At 44.4% G+C, this 21,439-nt stretch overlaps 1 protein-coding gene across 2 annotated transcripts in view; it reads left to right on the top strand.

The window, feature by feature from the left end:
• LOC134357484 (low-density lipoprotein receptor-related protein 8-like) overlaps window positions 1–21,439 on the top strand; it is a 193,278-nt gene that overhangs the window by 135,552 nt on the left and 36,287 nt on the right. For both annotated transcript variants that reach the window (XM_063069107.1, XM_063069106.1), the window contains exons 5-12: window positions 11,955–12,081; window positions 12,188–12,366; window positions 14,688–14,874; window positions 16,681–16,896; window positions 17,589–17,772; window positions 18,320–18,521; window positions 18,597–18,758; window positions 19,565–19,762. In XM_063069107.1, the coding sequence (XP_062925177.1) occupies window positions 11,955–12,081; window positions 12,188–12,366; window positions 14,688–14,874; window positions 16,681–16,896; window positions 17,589–17,772; window positions 18,320–18,521; window positions 18,597–18,758; window positions 19,565–19,762 (1,455 nt within the window). The remainder of the gene's footprint in view (window positions 1–11,954; window positions 12,082–12,187; window positions 12,367–14,687; window positions 14,875–16,680; window positions 16,897–17,588; window positions 17,773–18,319; window positions 18,522–18,596; window positions 18,759–19,564; window positions 19,763–21,439) is intronic.

Raw genomic sequence — 21,439 nt, 5'->3', positions numbered from 1 at the left:
AGGTGATGGGTGGATGACAGGTTAATAGAGGCTGGTTGATGATGGGTGGATGACAGCTGAATAGAGGCTGGTAGATGATGGTTGGATGACAGATGAATATAGGCTGGTAGATGATGGGTGGATGACAGGTGAATAGAAGCTGGTAGGTGATGGGTGGATGACAGGTGAATAGAAGCTGGTAGATGATGGCGGGATGACAGGTGAATGGAAGCTGGTAGGTGATGGATGGATGACAGGTGAATAAAAGCTGGTAGATGATGGGTGGATGACAGGTGAATAGAAGCTTGTAGATAACGGGTGGATCGAAGCGGGTATATGCTGGGTGGATGACAGGTGAATAGTAGCAGTTAGATTATGGGTGGATGGCAGGTGAATAGAGGCTTGTGGATGATGGGTGGATGACAGCTGAATAGAAGCTGGTAGATGATGGGTGGAATACAGGTGAATAAAAGCAGGTCAATGATAGGTGGATGACAGGTAAATAGAAGCTGGTAGTTGATGGGTGGATGACAGGTGAATAGATGCTGGAAGATGATGGGTGGATGACAGGTGAATAGAGACTGGTAGGTGATGGGTGGATGACAGCTGAATAGAGGCTGGTAGATGATGGGTGGATGACCGGTGAATAAAAGCTGGTAGATGATGGGTGGATGACAGGTGAATAGAAGCTGGTAGGTGCTGTGTGGATGCCAGGTGAATCGAAACTAGTAGATGATGGGCGGATGACAGGTGAATAGAAGCTGGTAGGTGATGGGTGGATGACAGGTGAATAGAAGCTGGAAGATGATGGGTGGATGACAGGTGAATAAAAGCTGGTAGATGATGGGTGGATGACAGGTGAATAGAAGCTGGTAGGTGCTGTGTGGATGACAGGTGAATAGAAGCTGGTAGATGATGGGGGGATGACAGGTGAATAGAAGCTGGTAGGTGATGGATGGATGACAGGTGATTAGAAGCTGGTAGGTGATGGGTGGATGACAGGTGAATAGAAGCTGGTAGGTGATGGGTGGATGACAGGTGAATAGAGGCTGGTTGATGATCGGTGGATGACAGGTGAATAGAGGCTGGTAGGTGATGGGTGGATGACAGATGAATATAGGCTGGTAGATGATGGGTGGATGACAGGTGAATAGAAGCTGGTAGGTGATGGGTGGATGACAGGTGAATAGAAGCTGGTAGATGATGGGGGGATGACAGGTGAATGGAAGCTGGTAGGTGATGGATGGATGACAGGTGAATAGAAGCTGGTAGGTGATGGGTGGATGACAGGTGAATTAAAGCTGGTAGATGACGGGTGGATCGAAGCGGATATATGCTGGGTGGATGACAGGTAAATAGTAGCAGGTAGATTATGGGTGGATGGCAGGTGAATAGAGGCTGGTGGAGGATGGGTGGATGACAGGTGAATAGAAGCTGCGAGATGATGCGTGGATGACAGGTGAATATAAGCAAGTAGATGATGGTTGGATGACAGGTGAATATAAGCTGGAGATGATGGGTGGATCACAGTTGAATAGAAGCTGGTAGGTGCTGTGTGGATGACAGGTGAATAGAAGCTGGTAGATGATGGGGGGATGACAGGTGAATAGAAGCTGGTAGGTGATGGATGGATGACAGGTGATTAGAAGCTGGTAGGTGATGGGTGGATGACAGGTGAATAGAAGCTGGTAGGTGATGGGTGGATGACAGGTGAATAGAGGCTGGTTGATGATCGGTGGATGACAGGTGAATAGAGGCTGGTAGGTGATGGGTGGATGACAGATGAATATAGGCTGGTAGATGATGGGTGGATGACAGGTGAATAGAAGCTGGTAGGTGATGGGTGGATGACAGGTGAATAGAAGCTGGTAGATGATGGGGGGATGACAGGTGAATGGAAGCTGGTACGTGATGGATGGATGACAGGTGAATAGAAGCTGGTAGGTGATGGGTGGATGACAGGTGAATTAAAGCTGGTAGATGACGGGTGGATCGTAGCGGATATATGCTGGGTGGATGACAGGTAAATAGTAGCAGGTAGATTATGGGTGGATGGCAGGTGAATAGAGGCTGGTGGAGGATGGGTGGATGACAGGTGAATAGAAGCTGCGAGATGATGTGTGGATGACAGGTGAATATAAGCAAGTAGATGATGGTTGGATGACAGGTGAATATAAGCTGGAGATGATGGGTGGATCACAGTTGAATAGAAGCAGGTAGAGGAATGGTGGACGACAGGTGAATAGAAGCTGGTAGTTGATGGGTGGATGACAGGTGAATAGAAGCTGGAAGATGATGGGTGGATGACATGTGAATAGAGACCGGTAGGTGATGGGTGGATGACAGCTGAATAGAGGCTGGTAGATGATGGGTGGATGACAGGTGAATAGAAGCTGGTAGGTGCTGGGTGGATGCCAGGTGAATAGAAACTAGTAGATGATGGTGGGATGACAGGTGAATAGAAGCTGGTAGGTGATGGATGGGTGACAGGTGAATAGAAGCTGGTGGGTGATGGGTGGATGACAGGTGAATAGAAGCTGGAAGATGATGGGTGGATGACAGGTGAATAGAGGCTGGTAGGTGATGGGTGGATGACAGCTGAATAGAGGCTGGTAGATGATGGGTGGATGACAGGTGAATAAAAGCTGGTAGATGATGGGTGGATGACAGGTGAATAGAAGCTGGTAGGTGCTGTGTGGATGACAGGTGAATAGAAGCTGGTAGGTGATGGATGGATGACAGGTGATTAGAAGCTGGTATGTGATGGGTGGATGACAGGTGAATAGAAGCTGGTAGGTGATGGGTGGATGACAGGTGAATAGAAGCTGGTAGATGATAGGTGGATGTCAGGTGAATAGAAGATGGAAGATGATTGGTGGATGACAAGTGAATACAAGCTGGTAGATGATGGGTGGATTACAGTTGAATACAAGCTGGTAGGTGATGGGTGGAGGACAGGTGAATAGAAGCTGGTAGATGATGGGGGGGATGACAGGTGAATAGAAGCTGGTAGGTGATGGATGGGTGACAGGTGAATAGAAACTGGTAGATGATGGGTGGATAACAGGTGAACAGAGGCTGGTAGATGATGGGTGGATGACAGGTGAATCGAAGCTGGTATATAATGGGGGATGACAGGTGAATCGAAGCTGGTAGATGATGGGTGGATGACAGGTGAATAGGAGCAGGTATGTGATGGGTGGATGACAGGTGAATAGAAGCTGGTAGATGATGGGTGGAATACAGGTGAATAAAAGCAGGTCAATGATAGGTGGATGACAGGTGAATAGAAGCTGGTAGGTGATGGCTGGATGACAGGTGAATAGAAGCTGGAAGATGATGGGTGGATGACAGGTGAATAGAGACTGGTAGGTGATGGGTGGATGACAGCTGAATAGAGGCTGGTAGATGATGGGTGGATGACCGGTGAATAAAAGCTGGTAGGTCTGGGTGGGTGACAGGTGAATAGAAGCTAGTAGATGATGGGGGGATGACAGGTGAATAGAAGCTGGTAGGTGATGGATGGGTGACAGGTGAATAGAAGCTGGTGGGTGATGGGTGGATGACAGGTGAATAGAAGCTGGAAGATGATGGGTGGATGACAGGTGAATAGAGGCTGGTAGGTGATGGGTGGATGACAGGTGAATAGAAGCTGGTAGATGATGGGTGGATGACAGGTGAATAGAAGCTGGAAGATGATGGGTGGATGACAGGTGAATATAGACTGGTAGGTGATGGGTGGATGACATGTGAATAAAAGCTGGTAGATGATGGGTGGATGGCAGGTGAATAGAAGCTGGTAGGTGCTGGGTGGATTACAGGTGAATAGAAGTTGGTAGATGATGGGGGGATGACAGGTGAATAAAAGCTGGTAGATGATGGGTGGATCGAAGCGGGTATATGCTGGGTGGATGACAGGTGAATAGTAGCAGGTAGATTATGGGTGGATGGCAGGTGAATAGAGGCTGGTGGATGATGGGTGGATGACAGGTGTATAGAAGCTGCGAGATGATGTGTGGATGACAGGTGAATATAAGCAAGTAGATGATGCGTGGATGACAGGTGAATAGAAGCAGGTAGGTTATGGGTGGATGACAGGTAATACAAGCTTGTTGATGATGGGTGGATGACTGGTGAATAGAGGCTGGTAGGTGATGGGTGGATGACAGCTGAATCGAGGCTGGTAGATGATGGGTGGATGACAGGTGAATATAAGATGGAAGATGATGGGTGGATGACAGGTGAATAAAAGCTGGTAGATGATGGGGGGATGACAGGTGAATAGAAGCTGGTAGGTGATGGGTGGATGACAGGTGAATAGAGGCTGTTAGATGATGGGTGGATGACAGGTGAATTGAAGCTGGTAGATGATGGGTGGATGACAGGTGAATAGCAGCAGGTATGTGATGGGTGGTTGACAGCTGAATAGAGGCTGGTAGATGATGGGTGGATGACCGGTGAATAAAAGCTGGTAGATGATGGGTGGATGACAGGTGAATAGAAGCTGGTAGGTGCTGGGTGGATGCCAGGTGAATAGAAGCTAGTAGATGACGGGGGGATGACAGGTGAATAGAAGCTGGTAGGTGATGGATGGGTGACAGGTGAATAGAAGCTGGTGGGTGATGGGTGGATGACAGCTGAATAGAGGCTGGTAGATGATGGATGGATGACAGGTGATTAGAAGCTAGTAGGTGATGGGTGGATGACAGGTTAATAGAGGCTGGTTGATGATGGGTGGATGACAGCTGAATAGAGGCTGGTAGATGATGGTTGGATGACAGATGAATATAGGCTGGTAGATGATGTGTGGATGACAGGTGAATAGAAGCTGGTAGGTGATGGGTGGATGACAGGTGAATAGAAGCTGGTAGATGATGGGGGGATGACAGGTGAATGGAAGCTGGTAGGTGCTGGGTGGATGCCAGGTGAATAGAAGCTAGTAGATGATGGGGGGATGACAGGTGAATAGAAGCTGGTAGGTGATGGATGGGTGACAGGTGAATAGAAGCTGGTGGGTGATGGGTGGATGACAGGTGAATAGAAGCTGGAAGATGATGGGTGCATGACAGCTGAATAGAGGCTGGTAGGTGATGGGTGGATGACAGCTGAATAGAGGCTGGTAGATGATGGATGGATGACAGGTGATTAGAAGCTAGTAGGTGATGGGTGGATGACAGGTTAATAGAGGCTGGTTGATGATGGGTGGATGACAGCTGAATAGAGGCTGGTAGATGATGGTTGGATGACAGATGAATATAGGCTGGTAGATGATGGGTGGATGACAGGTGAATAGAAGCTGGTAGGTGATGGGTGGATGACAGGTGAATAGAAGCTGGTAGATGATGGCGGGATGACAGGTGAATGGAAGCTGGTAGGTGATGGATGGATGACAGGTGAATAAAAGCTGGTAGATGATGGGTGGATGACAGGTGAATAGAAGCTTGTAGATAACGGGTGGATCGAAGCGGGTATATGCTGGGTGGATGACAGGTGAATAGTAGCAGTTAGATTATGGGTGGATGGCAGGTGAATAGAGGCTTGTGGATGATGGGTGGATGACAGCTGAATAGAAGCTGGTAGATGATGGGTGGAATACAGGTGAATAAAAGCAGGTCAATGATAGGTGGATGACAGGTAAATAGAAGCTGGTAGTTGATGGGTGGATGACAGGTGAATAGATGCTGGAAGATGATGGGTGGATGACAGGTGAATAGAGACTGGTAGGTGATGGGTGGATGACAGCTGAATAGAGGCTGGTAGATGATGGGTGGATGACCGGTGAATAAAAGCTGGTAGATGATGGGTGGATGACAGGTGAATAGAAGCTGGTAGGTGCTGTGTGGATGCCAGGTGAATCGAAACTAGTAGATGATGGGCGGATGACAGGTGAATAGAAGCTGGTAGGTGATGGGTGGATGACAGGTGAATAGAAGCTGGAAGATGATGGGTGGATGACAGGTGAATAAAAGCTGGTAGATGATGGGTGGATGACAGGTGAATAGAAGCTGGTAGGTGCTGTGTGGATGACAGGTGAATAGAAGCTGGTAGATGATGGGGGGATGACAGGTGAATAGAAGCTGGTAGGTGATGGATGGATGACAGGTGATTAGAAGCTGGTAGGTGATGGGTGGATGACAGGTGAATAGAAGCTGGTAGGTGATGGGTGGATGACAGGTGAATAGAGGCTGGTTGATGATCGGTGGATGACAGGTGAATAGAGGCTGGTAGGTGATGGGTGGATGACAGATGAATATAGGCTGGTAGATGATGGGTGGATGACAGGTGAATAGAAGCTGGTAGGTGATGGGTGGATGACAGGTGAATAGAAGCTGGTAGATGATGGGGGGATGACAGGTGAATGGAAGCTGGTAGGTGATGGATGGATGACAGGTGAATAGAAGCTGGTAGGTGATGGGTGGATGACAGGTGAATTAAAGCTGGTAGATGACGGGTGGATCGAAGCGGATATATGCTGGGTGGATGACAGGTAAATAGTAGCAGGTAGATTATGGGTGGATGGCAGGTGAATAGAGGCTGGTGGAGGATGGGTGGATGACAGGTGAATAGAAGCTGCGAGATGATGCGTGGATGACAGGTGAATATAAGCAAGTAGATGATGGTTGGATGACAGGTGAATATAAGCTGGAGATGATGGGTGGATCACAGTTGAATAGAAGCTGGTAGGTGCTGTGTGGATGACAGGTGAATAGAAGCTGGTAGATGATGGGGGGATGACAGGTGAATAGAAGCTGGTAGGTGATGGATGGATGACAGGTGATTAGAAGCTGGTAGGTGATGGGTGGATGACAGGTGAATAGAAGCTGGTAGGTGATGGGTGGATGACAGGTGAATAGAGGCTGGTTGATGATCGGTGGATGACAGGTGAATAGAGGCTGGTAGGTGATGGGTGGATGACAGATGAATATAGGCTGGTAGATGATGGGTGGATGACAGGTGAATAGAAGCTGGTAGGTGATGGGTGGATGACAGGTGAATAGAAGCTGGTAGATGATGGGGGGATGACAGGTGAATGGAAGCTGGTAGGTGATGGATGGATGACAGGTGAATAGAAGCTGGTAGGTGATGGGTGGATGACAGGTGAATTAACGCTGGTAGATGACGGGTGGATCGAAGCGGATATATGCTGGGTGGATGACAGGTAAATAGTAGCAGGTAGATTATGGGTGGATGGCAGGTGAATAGAGGCTGGTGGAGGATGAGTGGATGACAGGTGAATAGAAGCTGCGAGATGATGTGTGGATGACAGGTGAATATAAGCAAGTAGATGATGGTTGGATGACAGGTGAATATAAGCTGGAGATGATTGGTGGATCACAGTTGAATAGAAGCAGGTAGAGGAATGGTGGACGACAGGTGAATAGAAGCTGGTAGTTGATGGGTGGATGACAGGTGAATAGAAGCTGGAAGATGATGGGTGGATGACATGTGAATAGAGACCGGTAGGTGATGGGTGGATGACAGCTGAATAGAGGCTGGTAGATGATGGGTGGATGACAGGTGAATAGAAGCTGGTAGGTGCTGGGTGGATGCCAGGTGAATAGAAACTAGTAGATGATGGTGGGATGACAGGTGAATAGAAGCTGGTAGGTGATGGATGGGTGACAGGTGAATAGAAGCTGGTGGGTGATGGGTGGATGACAGGTGAATAGAAGCTGGAAGATGATGGGTGGATGACAGGTGAATAGAGGCTGGTAGGTGATGGGTGGATGACAGCTGAATAGAGGCTGGTAGATGATGGGTGGATGACAGGTGAATAAAAGCTGGTAGATGATGGGTGGATGACAGGTGAATAGAAGCTGGTAGGTGCTGTGTGGATGACAGGTGAATAGAAGCTGGTAGGTGATGGATGGATGACAGGTGATTAGAAGTTGGTATGTGATGGGTGGATGACAGGTGAATAGAAGCTGGTAGGTGATGGGTGGATGACAGGTGAATAGAAGCTGGTAGATGATGGGGGGATGACAGGTGAATGGAAGTTGGTAGGTGATGGATGGATGACAGGTGAATAGAGGCTGGTAGATGATGGGTGGATGACAGGTGAATAGAAGCTGGTAGATGATGGGTGGATGACAGGTGATTAGAAGCAGCTGGGTCGAATGAACAAAAATATGAGATACAGTCAATTGTCCATCAAGGAGAGAGTAAGAGATATGAATTACTGAAAGGTTGGATTTGTATTCCTGAACTGTAAGCTACCCAAGGAAATGGAGGTGCTTTTTCTAATTTGTTTGGCTTCCCTGTAACAGTAGAGAAAACCGAGAGGGATCACTGGGAATAGGAAGAAGTTAAAATGACATGCAACCAAAAGCCTTGTAGTAATTGAAGACAGAGCAGAAGTGATCTGCAAAACAAGCACCTAATCTACAAGAGAAAATCTGCAGAATCTGGAAATCCAAGCAACACACACAAAATGCTGGAGGAACTCAGCAGACAAGGGCAGCATCTATGGAAAAAAGTACAGTCGATGTTTTGGGCCGAAACCCTTTGTCAGGACTGGAGAAAAAAAAGCTGAGGAGTAGATTTAAAAGGTGGGATGGTTGTGGGGAGAGAGAAACACCAGGTGATAGGTGAAACCTGGAGCGGGAGGGATGAAGTAAAGAGCTGGGAAGTTGATTGGTGAAAGAATGAAAGAGACAGAAGGCCATGGAAGAAAGAATAAGGGGGGCGGGACAGGAGCACCAGAGGGAGGTGATGGGTGGGCAAGGAGATAACTTGAGAGAGGGAAAGGGGATGGAAAATGGTGAAGCAGGGAGGGGGTGGAGGCACACTGGACGTTTGAGAAAGTGATGTTCATACCATCAGGTTGGAGGCTACCCAAACGGAATATAAGGAGTTGTTCCTCCAGCCTCATCCAGGCAGTGGAGGAGGTCATGGATGGTTTTATCATAATGGGAATGGGAAGTGGAATTAAAATGCGTGGCCAAACACAATATATGACCCCAACAGACTCACAGATGAAGTGTTGCCTCACCTGGAAGGACTGTTCAGGGCCCTGCGTGGTAGTGAGGGAGGAGGTGCCGGGGCAGGTGAAACACTTGTTCCATTTGCAACGAGAAGTGCCAGGTGGGAGATCAATGGACAAGGGAGTTGCATAGATCACTAGATCACTGTGGAAAGCAGAAACTTTGGAGGAGGGAAGGATGTGAGAACTTCCACCTGGCCGTCAAATTCACCTGATCTATTTCCAACACTTCCCTTCTCTTTCTTGATCTCACTGTCTCTGTCTCCGGATTCAGCGTATCCACCAATGTCTATTATAAACCAACAGACTCTCACAACTACCTGGACTATACCTCGTCCCACCCTGCTGCTTGTAAAAACTCCACCCCCTTCTGTCAGGTTGAGGCTTCTCATTCTAGAACAAAGGAGATGTCCTCCTTCTTCAAAAAAGAGGCTTCCCTTCCTCCACCATCAATGCTTCTCAATGCTTCTCGACCGCATCGCTTCCATTTCATGCACCTCTGCTCCTACTTCATCCTCCCACCACACTATCAGGGATAGGATTCCTCTTGTCCTCATCTACCACCCCACCAGACTATGTGTCCAGCACATAATTCCCCAAAACTTCCACCACCTCCAACTGGATCCCACCACCAAATGCATTTTTCCCTCCCCCCTCCCCCAACTTTCTGCTTTCTACGGGGATCACTCCTTACACGATTCCCTTGTCCATTCATCCCTCCCCACTGATCTCCTCCTGGCACTTATCCTTGCAAGCGGAACAAGTTCTACACCTGCCCCTACACCTCCTCCCTCACTGCCATTCAGAGCCCAAACAGTCCTTCCAGGTGAGGCAACACTTCACCTGTGAGTCTTGGGGTCATATACTGTATTCAGTGCTCCCAGTGTGGCCTCTTGTATATTGGTGAGACCCGACGTAGGTTTGGATCTACGCATCTACGCTCCGTCCAGCAGAACAAGTGGGATCTCCCAGAGGCCACCCATTTTAATTCCACTTCCCATTCCCATTCCAATTCCAATATGACCATCCATGGCCTCCTCCACTGTCGCGATAAAGCCACACTTAGGTGGATTTTAATGGCTGTAGAGAGAGGGATGTGGAGAAAGTTGAACACACTAGTATTATATGTCTGGTTACAGTGCAATATGCCAGCAGACAAGGCTAATTAGTGAGGGATGAGCAGACAGACTTCCAAAGTGGTCCAAGCCGGTGGAGGTGGGAAAGAGGTGACCTGGCTCATTGTCTCAGGATGAGGGTCTCTGTGACCTGCACAAGAGTACATATGCTCTCAGGACAAGGCTTTCTGTTCAAGCGATTGTTCCCTGATTCCAGAAGTTTGGCTTCCCCTTTATTATTTTATGGAGCCCCCTCACAGATTTCAACCATTTGTCATGCATCTATTCTGATGACTCCCCTGGCATTTTTCCACTGTAATACCTGTTCTTTTGCTTCCCCCGACCCAAACCTCGAAACGAAAATATCCATGAATTCAAACATCCGTTCCAAGTGAGGCAGATGCACCTATTCTAACATGTTCTACTGTATTCTGTGCCCACAACGTGGCTTCCCTGTTCGGTGGTCAAACAAGATATGGACAAGGTGCTTGCATTCAGCATGGGTGCAATTAGAAGCATCTGGTTGTATGTCATATTGAACCTACAGAATTTTCAACTCTCATCCACCTGTCCTCTGCTTTCTCCATTGCTACAGAGACTAAATGCAAATTGTTAAAATGTCTCATTCCACTTTGGTCGCTTGCAACCCAGTTGTGAAAATATTGAATTTTCTAGTTCTACATAACCCACTCCATTAGTGCTCCCCCACCCCGCCCAACATTTACTTAGCCACCATTTTATTGGTCTCTATCTCCCTGCTCTCACTACAAAACCTGGCTTCTGTAAGGAAAGATTGTGTCACCTGGGACTCTACTCGCTGGAGTTCAGAAGAATGAGAGGAGATCTTATAGAAAAATATAAAATTATGAAAGGGATATATAAGATAGAGGCAGGAAAGTTGTTTCCACTGATAAGTGAGACTAGAACTGGGAGACATAAGCTCAAGATTTAGGGGAGTAGATTTAGGACGGAGATTAGGAGGAACTGCTTTTCCCAGAAGGTGGTGCATCTGTGGAATTCTCTGCCCAATGAAGCAGTGGAGACTACCTCAATAAATATATTTAAAACAAGGTTGGATCGATTTTCGCATAGTAGGGGAATTAAGGGTTATGGGGAAAAAGCAGGTAGGTGGAGATGAGTCCATGGCCAGATCAGCTACGATCTTGTTGAATGGCGGAGCAGGCCTGACGAGACAGATGGCCGACTCCTGCTCCTATTTCTCATGCTTTAATGTTCTTCATCAGACTATAGCCATCTGGTTCCACCTATGACCTACTAGTCTTTATCCACCATGCCATGTATTGTTTTAAAGGGCAATCTTTCCTAGTTCCCTCCCTCCGTCCTGATGCAGGATACCTATTGGAAATGTCATTTGCACCTTTTGACTCCACAAAAGCTGCTCATTCTGTTGAGCTCTTCCAGCATAGTTTTTATTTGTTCCAGATTCGGCCCTGTATAGACTTTGAATATTAACTTTCTTTTAACAAGTTAATATTTGTTAATACTGTAAGTATGCTCCTAATAGCCCCAATGGATCCATGGTAATGTGGTGTTTACAACTCAGTGTGTCAGAGTTCAGAGTGCAAATTCAGTGTCTTTTGTAAGGAGTTTCTACATCCTCCTGGTGAATGTGTGGTTTCCTTCCAGGCTTCTTCCCACAATCCAGAGGCGTAACAATTAGTGGTTTAATTGGTCATTGTAAATTATCCTGCGCCTAGGCTAGGGTTAAATATATGGGTTGCTGGATGCTGCGGTTTGTTTGGGAAGGGGCATTTTTCTAAATCCCTAAATAAAATAAATAAGGAAAAAATCTCAAAATAATATAAATAAAATAAAAACCTAAAATATAAAATTGCTGAAGCCATTCCTCTTTACAGAACTGCAAACTTTCAGAGAAGCCATGCAAGGAATTTCAGTGGCGATGTCACAACTCTCAATGTATTCCTGACTTCTGGCATTGTGATGGGCTGAGAGACTGCAAGGATGGCAGCGATGAGATGACATGTGAGTCATGACCCACGTAGGTTTGCTAATCCAGAGCAGTTTAGTTTTACTAGTTAGCAACTGAGCTTAACCTCCAATTTTCTTTCCTCTTGCTCCCTGTCAAAAGGCCAATCGAGACAGTGCAAAAGTTTTGAATTCCAATGTGCTACATCAGAGTGTATCACTATGAATTTGGTCTGCAATGGAAAACCTGATTGCTCAGATGCATCTGATGAAGGTGGAGATTGTAATTCGCAAGAATGCATAAACTGTACCAATGTATGTTACAGGACTCCAAATGAACCCGTAAGTGCTTCTCAAAATATGGAGACAGGCACAAACTTGCTAGTTGTATTATAATTTGGATTGTCATTGATCGTTCTGGAAAGTTCCTACCTGAACTCATATTTCTTACCTGACTCCAGCTAATGGTCAGTAGTTGGATTCAACCAGTGACTTCTGTTTGAGTCTGTTTCAAGCAGATTGGGAAAAAGTAGCAAGTAGCTACTTTTAATACAAGAGGACATGGCTTTAGGGTGAAAGGTTTAGTGAGGACATTAGGGGGAACTTCTTCACACAGAGAGTGGTGGGAGTGTGGAACGAGCTGCCATCTGATGTGGTAAATGTGGGCTTACTCTTAAGTTTTAAGAATAAATTGGATCGATACATAGATGGGAGAGGTCTGGAGGGTTATGGACTGGATGAAGGTCAATGGGACTCGCGGAATTATGTTTCGGCAGAGACTAGAAAGACCGAATGGCCTGTTTTCTGTGCTGTAGTGTTCTATGGTTCTATAGTTCTAGTCTTCTCTTGTCTCCTCCAAGCACACCCGGGTTTTTCGGGTACAATAGATGGCGCCTGCCCCAGTTATGTGAAAAAATGAGTTCAATTCAATTCAAGTTTAATTGTCATTTAACCATATACGAATACAGCCAAATGAGACAGCATTACTACGGGCTCAAGGTGCAAAGACACACACAGTAAGCACACAACAGATCACAATCACAGTCCCAAGATCCACCTCCCCCTCCCAACTGCAACGATGCAGAATATGCCAGAATATATATACTCCAGACACCCCCCAACCACTGATATCATCTGTCAACTGGCCTCCAAAGCCATCTAGGCAACACCATGGCTTTGAGGCCCAGTCCTCATCCCAATGGCTTACTCCCATTAGGCGAATCCGTGGCTTTGAGGCCCAGTCCACTCCTCATCCCGACAGCCTACTCCCGCTAGGCGAATCCATGGCTTTGATGCCCAGTCCACTCCTCACCCTGACAGCCGACTCTCATTAGGCGAATCCATGGCTTTGAGGCCCAGTCTTTGCACATACGAAACAGAACCAGACAAATATAACTGTGTATAGTCCAGACTCCTCAGTCCATTTTCAATCTTCAGTTGCTACAACTGTGCTATGCCCCCCACCCCGTAGAGCGCAATGGCTCGGGCGTCTCACCTCCAGTGGCTGAAAACCTAGTGACCCTGCAGCTTCTCCATCCACCCCTGCTCTCAGCCAATTAATCAACGAATTAAACTTGCGGTGTCCCAGATTTACAATGTCCAAAGGGATCTTGCGATCACAAGAAAAGCGACCATGACGGCCACTCACTTTAGACTGTGAACCTCCATCAACTCAGGCAGCAGCTTGTTGTACAGCTCCTTCATTATCTCCGCCACTGATGGTGTACACTTGCAGTATTTTGTGTTCTAAATGCAGAGCAGGTTCTTGCAATCATTAGACATACGTTTAAGTACAATGGTAGCACCTCTTGTTGATCCCGTAGAAGCCGCTGCAACCAGTTGTGTCGCCAGCTTGCTGGAAGTGGGAATCTATCCAACCTGTTACCCGGATGTAAAGTAACATTTTAAACTAGTTTATGATCTAGTTTTAACTCTAAACTCGATGCAGTAGAAAGAGTTTCTACTTTGATCTCCAACTTGGAAATGACTTCTTTCCAAATAAATACGAATTTTAATCCTTCTCTAGTTTGGGCAGCTGTAAAATGGGAGGCAGGATTTCTTTCTTTACTGGAGGCCCCTCCATGGAGTTCAGTAATGGAGTAGTAGCCTTTCAGAACTTTTTTGTCCTGGACATACAAATACTAGTTTCCCATACTAATTGGCCCTAAGGACAGAGGTACATTGCTGAATTTTGAATATGTACTGAATGCAATTGTGAAATAATGAGGAAACCAACCCCCTTCTCCTAAATTAGTGACTATTGCCAGATGTGAAGGGGGGAAAGAAGGGGAAAGAGATGGTACCTATGTATGAAGAGCAGCAGTTGTCAGTTTCTCCAAGTTAGTTACAGTTTTCATCTCGGGGTGAATTAATGAAAAAGACATTTAAAAATCCCACTCATTGATAGTGAGGAAAAGACTACTTGTCTAAATGTTCAAGAACATGACATCATCAGTCAGGCTGGCTCTTCCATTCTCACCTGCATGTGTACTCAATTGAATGTTTTGTTTCCCACCCCACCTCGAAGCACTTTTGAAGAACAATGCAGCCATTATTAATCTTAAATTTCCACAATGAAACAACTTAATCTGAAATTATCTTGCTGGTAATTTGAAATTTGCTATGTATGTAGAACTGAACCAGAATTAATTGCTGTATTGCAGACATGTGGCTGCTCAAATGGATTTAAACTCATGGCTGACTTGCATACCTGTGTTGATATTGATGAATGTAAAGAACTAACAAGCAGACCTTGCAGTCAAATATGTCTGAATAAGAATGGAACCTACAGCTGCAGCTGTTACTCTCATTATCTGCTGGACAATGATGGACACAGCTGTAAAGTAACAGGCAAGTCCAATCTTCCATTGCCCGTTTTAAGTATGAATTTCAAGATTATTGTACGAACAATTGCATAGTATGCTTGTTAGGCATTACCACAACTGTTACTTGTCCTGGATTAGTGTAACTGATTCTCATTTATGCCATTTCCCACTTCCCAAAAGATGCAGTGCCCAATGTAAGAGCCTATCTTGTACATTCTTATCCATTTTAACACAAAGCTCCTAATGTTAATTTGGAATATTATGGGCAGTGATACCAAACCAAAGCTGTGCTTATATAATAAGCATCTCCCTTCAGTTGAATGACTTGTTTGAACCACATGAATTTTAAATCTAACAGGATTGTTATAAGACCCATACTGCCTCTCCCTAGAACTACCAAGTGCACTTTTTATGGCTTTAAATTCTCCTCAGTGCTAGTTGTCTGGTCTTGTTCTAAGACATTTTATGGCAGTCAATTCTGTTTAGATACATGTGGCATAGCTGATCGAATTGGATTGTTTTAACATTGTAACAAAAGCAAGAATCATGCCCTCTTTGCACTGTCCTTCTGTATTACTTGACGTCTGGTTGTCACCTCAGACTCGCCTTTTGGGTTATCATGTAGAACAGGCAAAATATTTGGTACCAAAGCAACATAGGATTGAGGTATTTCACCCTGACTTGCTTTACCACTTACAAGATCATTGCCGATCTTAGCATTATTCTTTTTCCTGTCCCAGTCTCATATCTTTATTCCTACTAATTCAGAAAACTAACAGTTTTTTAAATTCAGAGTTATGAATTTCAGGTTCTCAAAGTTTAGCTTTCTGACGTTTCTGACGGCTTGCCCTTTCAATCAGGTCAGTCTTCAGGACTCCTAACTTGGGAAACATTCTTCTGTGCACTCTTGGAGAAAGTTATATTTCCAGTCAGATCACCATTCCTTAAATAGCCCAGCCTACCGTCTTATCAGATGTCGGAATTGTTACCCCAAGAACTAGTCTGCTGAATTGTCTCTGCATTTACGGTATTACAAGTGCATCTTTGAGCAAAATTATGCTCATATTCCAAGTGTGTTCTCTCTAAAACCCTATATAACTAGTTCAAAATCCTGAATGGTTGCCTAAGATATTCTTGACTGACAGGAAAGATGACCTACCACGTGCCTTCCAACTGCCTGTAACTTCAGTGACTTTATAATACCTATGCCTCGTTAAACAATATCACCATTTTAAACAATACTACTTTCTGCTAATAGCTTTTCGTAGTTCCACATTACACCCTCCTGGCTCGGTTTGTATACACCCACTTGAACTGTTCAGATATGTTGTTTTATTTCATCTGCAAACATGGGAGTATTACTTGGTCTCTTGGACAAATCATAGATATAGTAAATGGTTGGTGATTCAGTGCCAATTCCTACCATGTTTCAGGTTGTCACCCAGAGAACCAGTTTATTCCTCCTTCCATTAACTCTCTATCCACTCTCCCATGGACTTGCTATGAACAGTGGCAAAGTTCTTTGATTGTATCCAAATCTTGATGTAATTTCCTTTTTATATTAAAATCTTAATTAACAAAATCAAAATTAATTTACAAAATACATCAGTCTGATCTACTTTCACACCAATTGTTCAAATGTATTTTAAACATAACGTCTGGAGCAACACTCCAAAGAGGGTGAATTGGAGCACTTTACAATTCATTGACTCCACTATGCTGTAATTAAAATTATTAGCTTGTTTAGTACTTTGGAGGCAGTAGAATATTATTCTGGTCACTTATGTATGCAACAAAAAATTAGAGGCTTACTGTCTAATTTGCTTTGTAGGAGCCGAGCCTACTCTTCTTGCATCCATCCATCATGATATCCTGCTCCATGGATTACACAGTGAGAAAAAGAGTATCATTTCTGCTATTACAAAGAGTATAATGTTCCCACTGGATTATGATTGGAAGGAACAAGTAATCTTTTGGGCTGACACTTATTCTAAGAGCATAAATTGGATGACATTGAACCAACGTGATAAAGGAACTCTGATCAAAGGTCAGTTAAGAAACAAAGCTTCTCTTTGGAATCTTCAGCTTTCATTTCAAAACTGTATTATGGTTTCTCATTGAGCCATTCCAAGTTTACTTTACAGTCATTGGGAATACTATGTGAAATGACAGAAAATGCTGGAAACACTTGGATCAAGCTGCATCTGAAAAGAATGTTAACAATTCAGTCCAATGAACTCTCGATTGGCTGTTCTCTCTTTCCTGTTTATTTTATGCTTCCAATAACCAATGTTTTGGCTTACAAAACACACTTTCACAACTGAGACAAATAACTCTGCAGTGTTCTCCTGCGCCCAGTGTGGTGAAGGTCAGATGTACTGAAGATGGAAGAATCTGAAGGTCATAGAGAATGAACAGAGCTGTGTCAGACATGATGTTCAATGTCAGGGCAACATGCAAGGTCAAGTGACTACTCCTGTGCTTGTATTAGTATTGAATTTTAAATATGCAATCCTATTGGATGGGGGTAAATTATTGCAGAATTGTGTTCTCTGCAATACAATTTGTGATTAATTATGAGAATAAGTGATGAAAAATGAAGCCCTGAAGGAGTTTGGTCTGTATTTAATTGTTACCAGCTTTGAGTGGATGAAAGGGGGAGAATTTCTGCTGGTTTAACCTCGAGTAATATCCAATTTGTTAATTATTTTTTCTTGTTCAACCTGTCATCCTTTCCAGGAATCCAGTCTGACTGTATAGCTGTTGACTGGGTGGGCAGAAACCTTTACTGGACAGATGGAGTATCTGGTCATATTCTGGCAGTAAAATTGAACTCCACAATGCATGAAATCAAAGAACATGTGGTTGTAATTGACACAAATATAGAGCAACCCCTCTCTTTAGTTTTGCAGCCACTTAATGGGTAAGTCCTAAATTTCGCAATGAAATTGTATGTATGTTCTATATGCAAACCTGATTACTTATGTAGTAAATTTAATGTGCTTTTTTAGAAATTTCCTTACTTGGTTGCATCTGGAATTCCCAAGGGAGAAAATGTCACTCTAGCCACAAGCAAATCCAATGACATGAAAAGCAGAATGACATCAAAGCCATAAGTTGTGAACCTATTGATAATTTGGTTCACAATGGAATAACATGCATTTTGAACCTCTGATTCATCGGCCACAACAGTTTAGAGTAGGAACTGAGGTGATAAGAATAGACTGGTGGGAGGGAACAAGACCCAACGGCTGGATAGTTGACAATTAAGTGTGTTAATAGAATTGTTGTCCTCCAGAATAATGATCTGGATTCACTTCCTGACAAGAACGATCACATAAAACTTAATGCCATTCAGAACTACTTTTTAAAATTTGGAATGTACTAATGGGCTTTCTAGGAGATAACATAATCTTATGAAATAAGATTTGAAGGAACCATTTATCATGTATATGTTTTCTACAATGTAGACTAATGTATTGGGCTGAGATTGGAGGAGAGCCCCACATTGAGAGAGCAGGCATGGATGGAGCAAACAGAGAAGTAATTATCAAGCGTGGGCTTGGATGGCCAACCAGCCTGACACTTGACCAGCTTGACGGGAAATTGTTTTGGGCAGATGGAAAACTTCACTGCATTGGTGTGTCAAATTTAGATGGCACTGGGATAAAGGTACTGTCATTTGTTAAAAATCCCACTTAATTAATTAATGGTGAAATAAGGTTCTGAATAATAATTTTTAATCAGTTTTTCCAGCTGGCATATACTCAGAGGCCATTCGGTGTAGCTGTATTTGAAGATAACATATACTGGTCTGATGTGGAATTGAGAAGTATTCAAAAAGCTGACAAGAGACTTGGAAAGAACAGGACCGTACTCCTGAAACATGATCAAGCATATAGCTTGAAGGTAGTATTTTTCTTGCAAGAAAGCTTGTCTGTTAAAATCCTTATTTGCTTTATCTCAAAGGTTCTTGAACAGGAATTGTTAATTTGTAATTGCACTTCAACTGAGGCAACTCCCGTAAGTCGACGACAAGCAGTCTGGAGTCAAGCAATTAATATTTCATTGGAGGAAATTTGTGGGTCAGATAGTGTTGACAGCACTTTGTGTTTTCCATTGTGATTACCTGCTATAAAGGCTCATTTAGTTAAATGTGGTCTGCTTCATAGTGCACTTCCAACAATTCTGTGGATCACCAGCCCAGAACTCTGGCCACTAGTTTCAACTCTCACCAATAACCCCAGTGAAAGCAAATAAACTGTCCTTGTAGATCAGTTTGAAAGGTAACATTGGGCTACATTTGAACATTGCTCTAGCAATAGATTTCCATGTTCTTAACAAAAGTCCATATGAGGTACTGGGCTCTCAGTTGTGTAGCCCCTTCCCCTCCCCTAGGGGCGGGCCTGTATGAGAAACTGAATTGAGACATGAAAGAAAGAAAATGGAAAATGGTTAATACATGAGTGGTTGGACTGCATTGTTTCCTAAACTCTGAACCCAAATGACTTTGGCCCAAAATGTTGGATTTGAGTGATGTGTGTTTTTCAGTAAGTGTCAGGACCATATTCGAATATGTATTGCCCACCAAGTAATTCAAACACTGAGCACTTCAGGTCAGACAACACGTGTAGAGGAACAAGGTTTACTGCTAATCTGAAGTTTAATTGCTCCTCACATATTATGTTTAAGTAACATTGAATTTTTACTTGCAGATAATTCATGAGGTGCTGCAACCAACAATATCAAATCCTTGTGAAAAAATAGGGTGCTCACATTTCTGTTTGTTGGGACCTGGGTTAAAGGGCAGCTGTCACTGTGGGCCAGAAATGCTGCTGGCAGACAATTTAACCTGTGTGAAATCAGATGATGAGCCTTTTCTTTTGATGGTATCTCCCACGGTCATCACTCAGGTGAGATTTTCTATGCAAACTAACGAAGTAAGAATTGATTATTTGCACTCTTGATATTGGCTCTAGTTACTGCAATTGGATCCATCAATTTACAATTGTAAAAAAACCAGTGGCAGCTGCCTAAGACAGTTGCTTCAAATTGGTCTCAAAACATGGAGCTTCAGGGAAAGTTTAAAACAAGCTCGAGCTTTCTTGAAAGCTGACCTCTCAAATTTAACACTTTTGCAGGAAGCTTTATACTCTTTCAAAAAGATTTGAAAGGTTCTATTGTTTTACTTAGAAATAAATAGACAAAACTGCTTCATCATAACAGTTGACATTCACAAATTTCAGATGAGCTCAATGAGCTCACTTTGACTATGGAGGAACAATCACGAACTCCCACATTCCCTGATGATCCTTTGATTTCAGTCTCTGAGGCCTGAAGGAAGGTGAACCCACAAAAAGCATCCAGTCCAGATGGATACCTGGCCAAGTACTAAAGACCCATGCTGATCAGCTGGCTGGAATTTTCACTAAGGTCTTTAACCTCTCACTTTGGCGGTCTGAAGTAGGCAGGATTCAGTTATACCGGTGCCCAAGAAGAGTGTGGTGACCTGCCCCAGTAACACTTACATCAACTATGATGAAGTGGTTTAAGAGGTTGGTGATGAAGCATATCATCTCCTGCCTGACAAGTGACTAAATCCGCTCCAATTTACCTACCGGGGCAACAGGTCCACAGCACAGCCATCTCACTGGCTCTTCACTCAATCCTGGAACTTCTGAACAACAAAGATAATTTTATTAACTATAGATCAGCATCCAAAACCATCATCCTCTCAAAACAAGTCAATAAGTCCTTGACCTTGGCCTCAATATCTCCTTGTGCTATTGAATTCTTCATATTCTCACCTGCTGACCCCATCAGTTTGGATCGGCAACAAGATCCCCTCCACAATCTCCATCAGCACAGGTTCACCACAAGGCCATGTGTTTAGACCCCTGCTCTACTCACTTTACACCTATGACTGTGTGGCTAAGCACAGCTCCAACGCCATATTGAAGTTTTGCTGATGACTCCACTGTTACTGGCCAAATCAAGAGTGGTGATGAATCAGCATATAGGAGGGAGGTTGAAAATCTAGCTGAGTGGTGTTACAACAACAACCTCTCACTCAATGTCAGCAAGACCAAGGAACTGATTATTGACTTCAGGAGAAGGAAACCAGAGGACAATGAAGCAGTCCTCATCAAAGGATCAGAGGTGGGAAGACTCAGCAACTTTAAATTTCTGGATGCTATTATCTTAGAGAAACTTTCTAGGGCTCTGCACATAAGTGCAATTACAAACAAAGCACGGCAGCACCTCCATTCCCCATCAGTAAGGCCTCAAAGTTCTCCACTTCTTTCTGGACACCAGACCTAACCAGTTCCCCTTCACCACCACTCTCTTCCGTCTGGTGGAACTGCTCCTCACTCTTAAAAATTTCTCCTTCGGCTCCTCCTACTTCCTTCAAACCACTGGCACTCACCTGGGTCCCAGCTATGCCTGCCTTTTTGTCGGCTCAGTCACTCCCCAACTTTTCCTATGCCACATCGACGACTGCATTGGCTGAGCTCGTCAACTTCATCAACTTTGCCTCCAACTTCCCCCATGCCCTCAGATTTACCTGGTCCATTTCCAACTCCTCCCTC

This window comes from Mobula hypostoma, chromosome 16 (assembly GCF_963921235.1).
Source record: "Mobula hypostoma chromosome 16, sMobHyp1.1, whole genome shotgun sequence".
Lineage (NCBI taxonomy): Eukaryota > Metazoa > Chordata > Chondrichthyes > Myliobatiformes > Myliobatidae > Mobula > Mobula hypostoma.
This window is presented reverse-complemented; position numbering and strand designations above follow the sequence as displayed.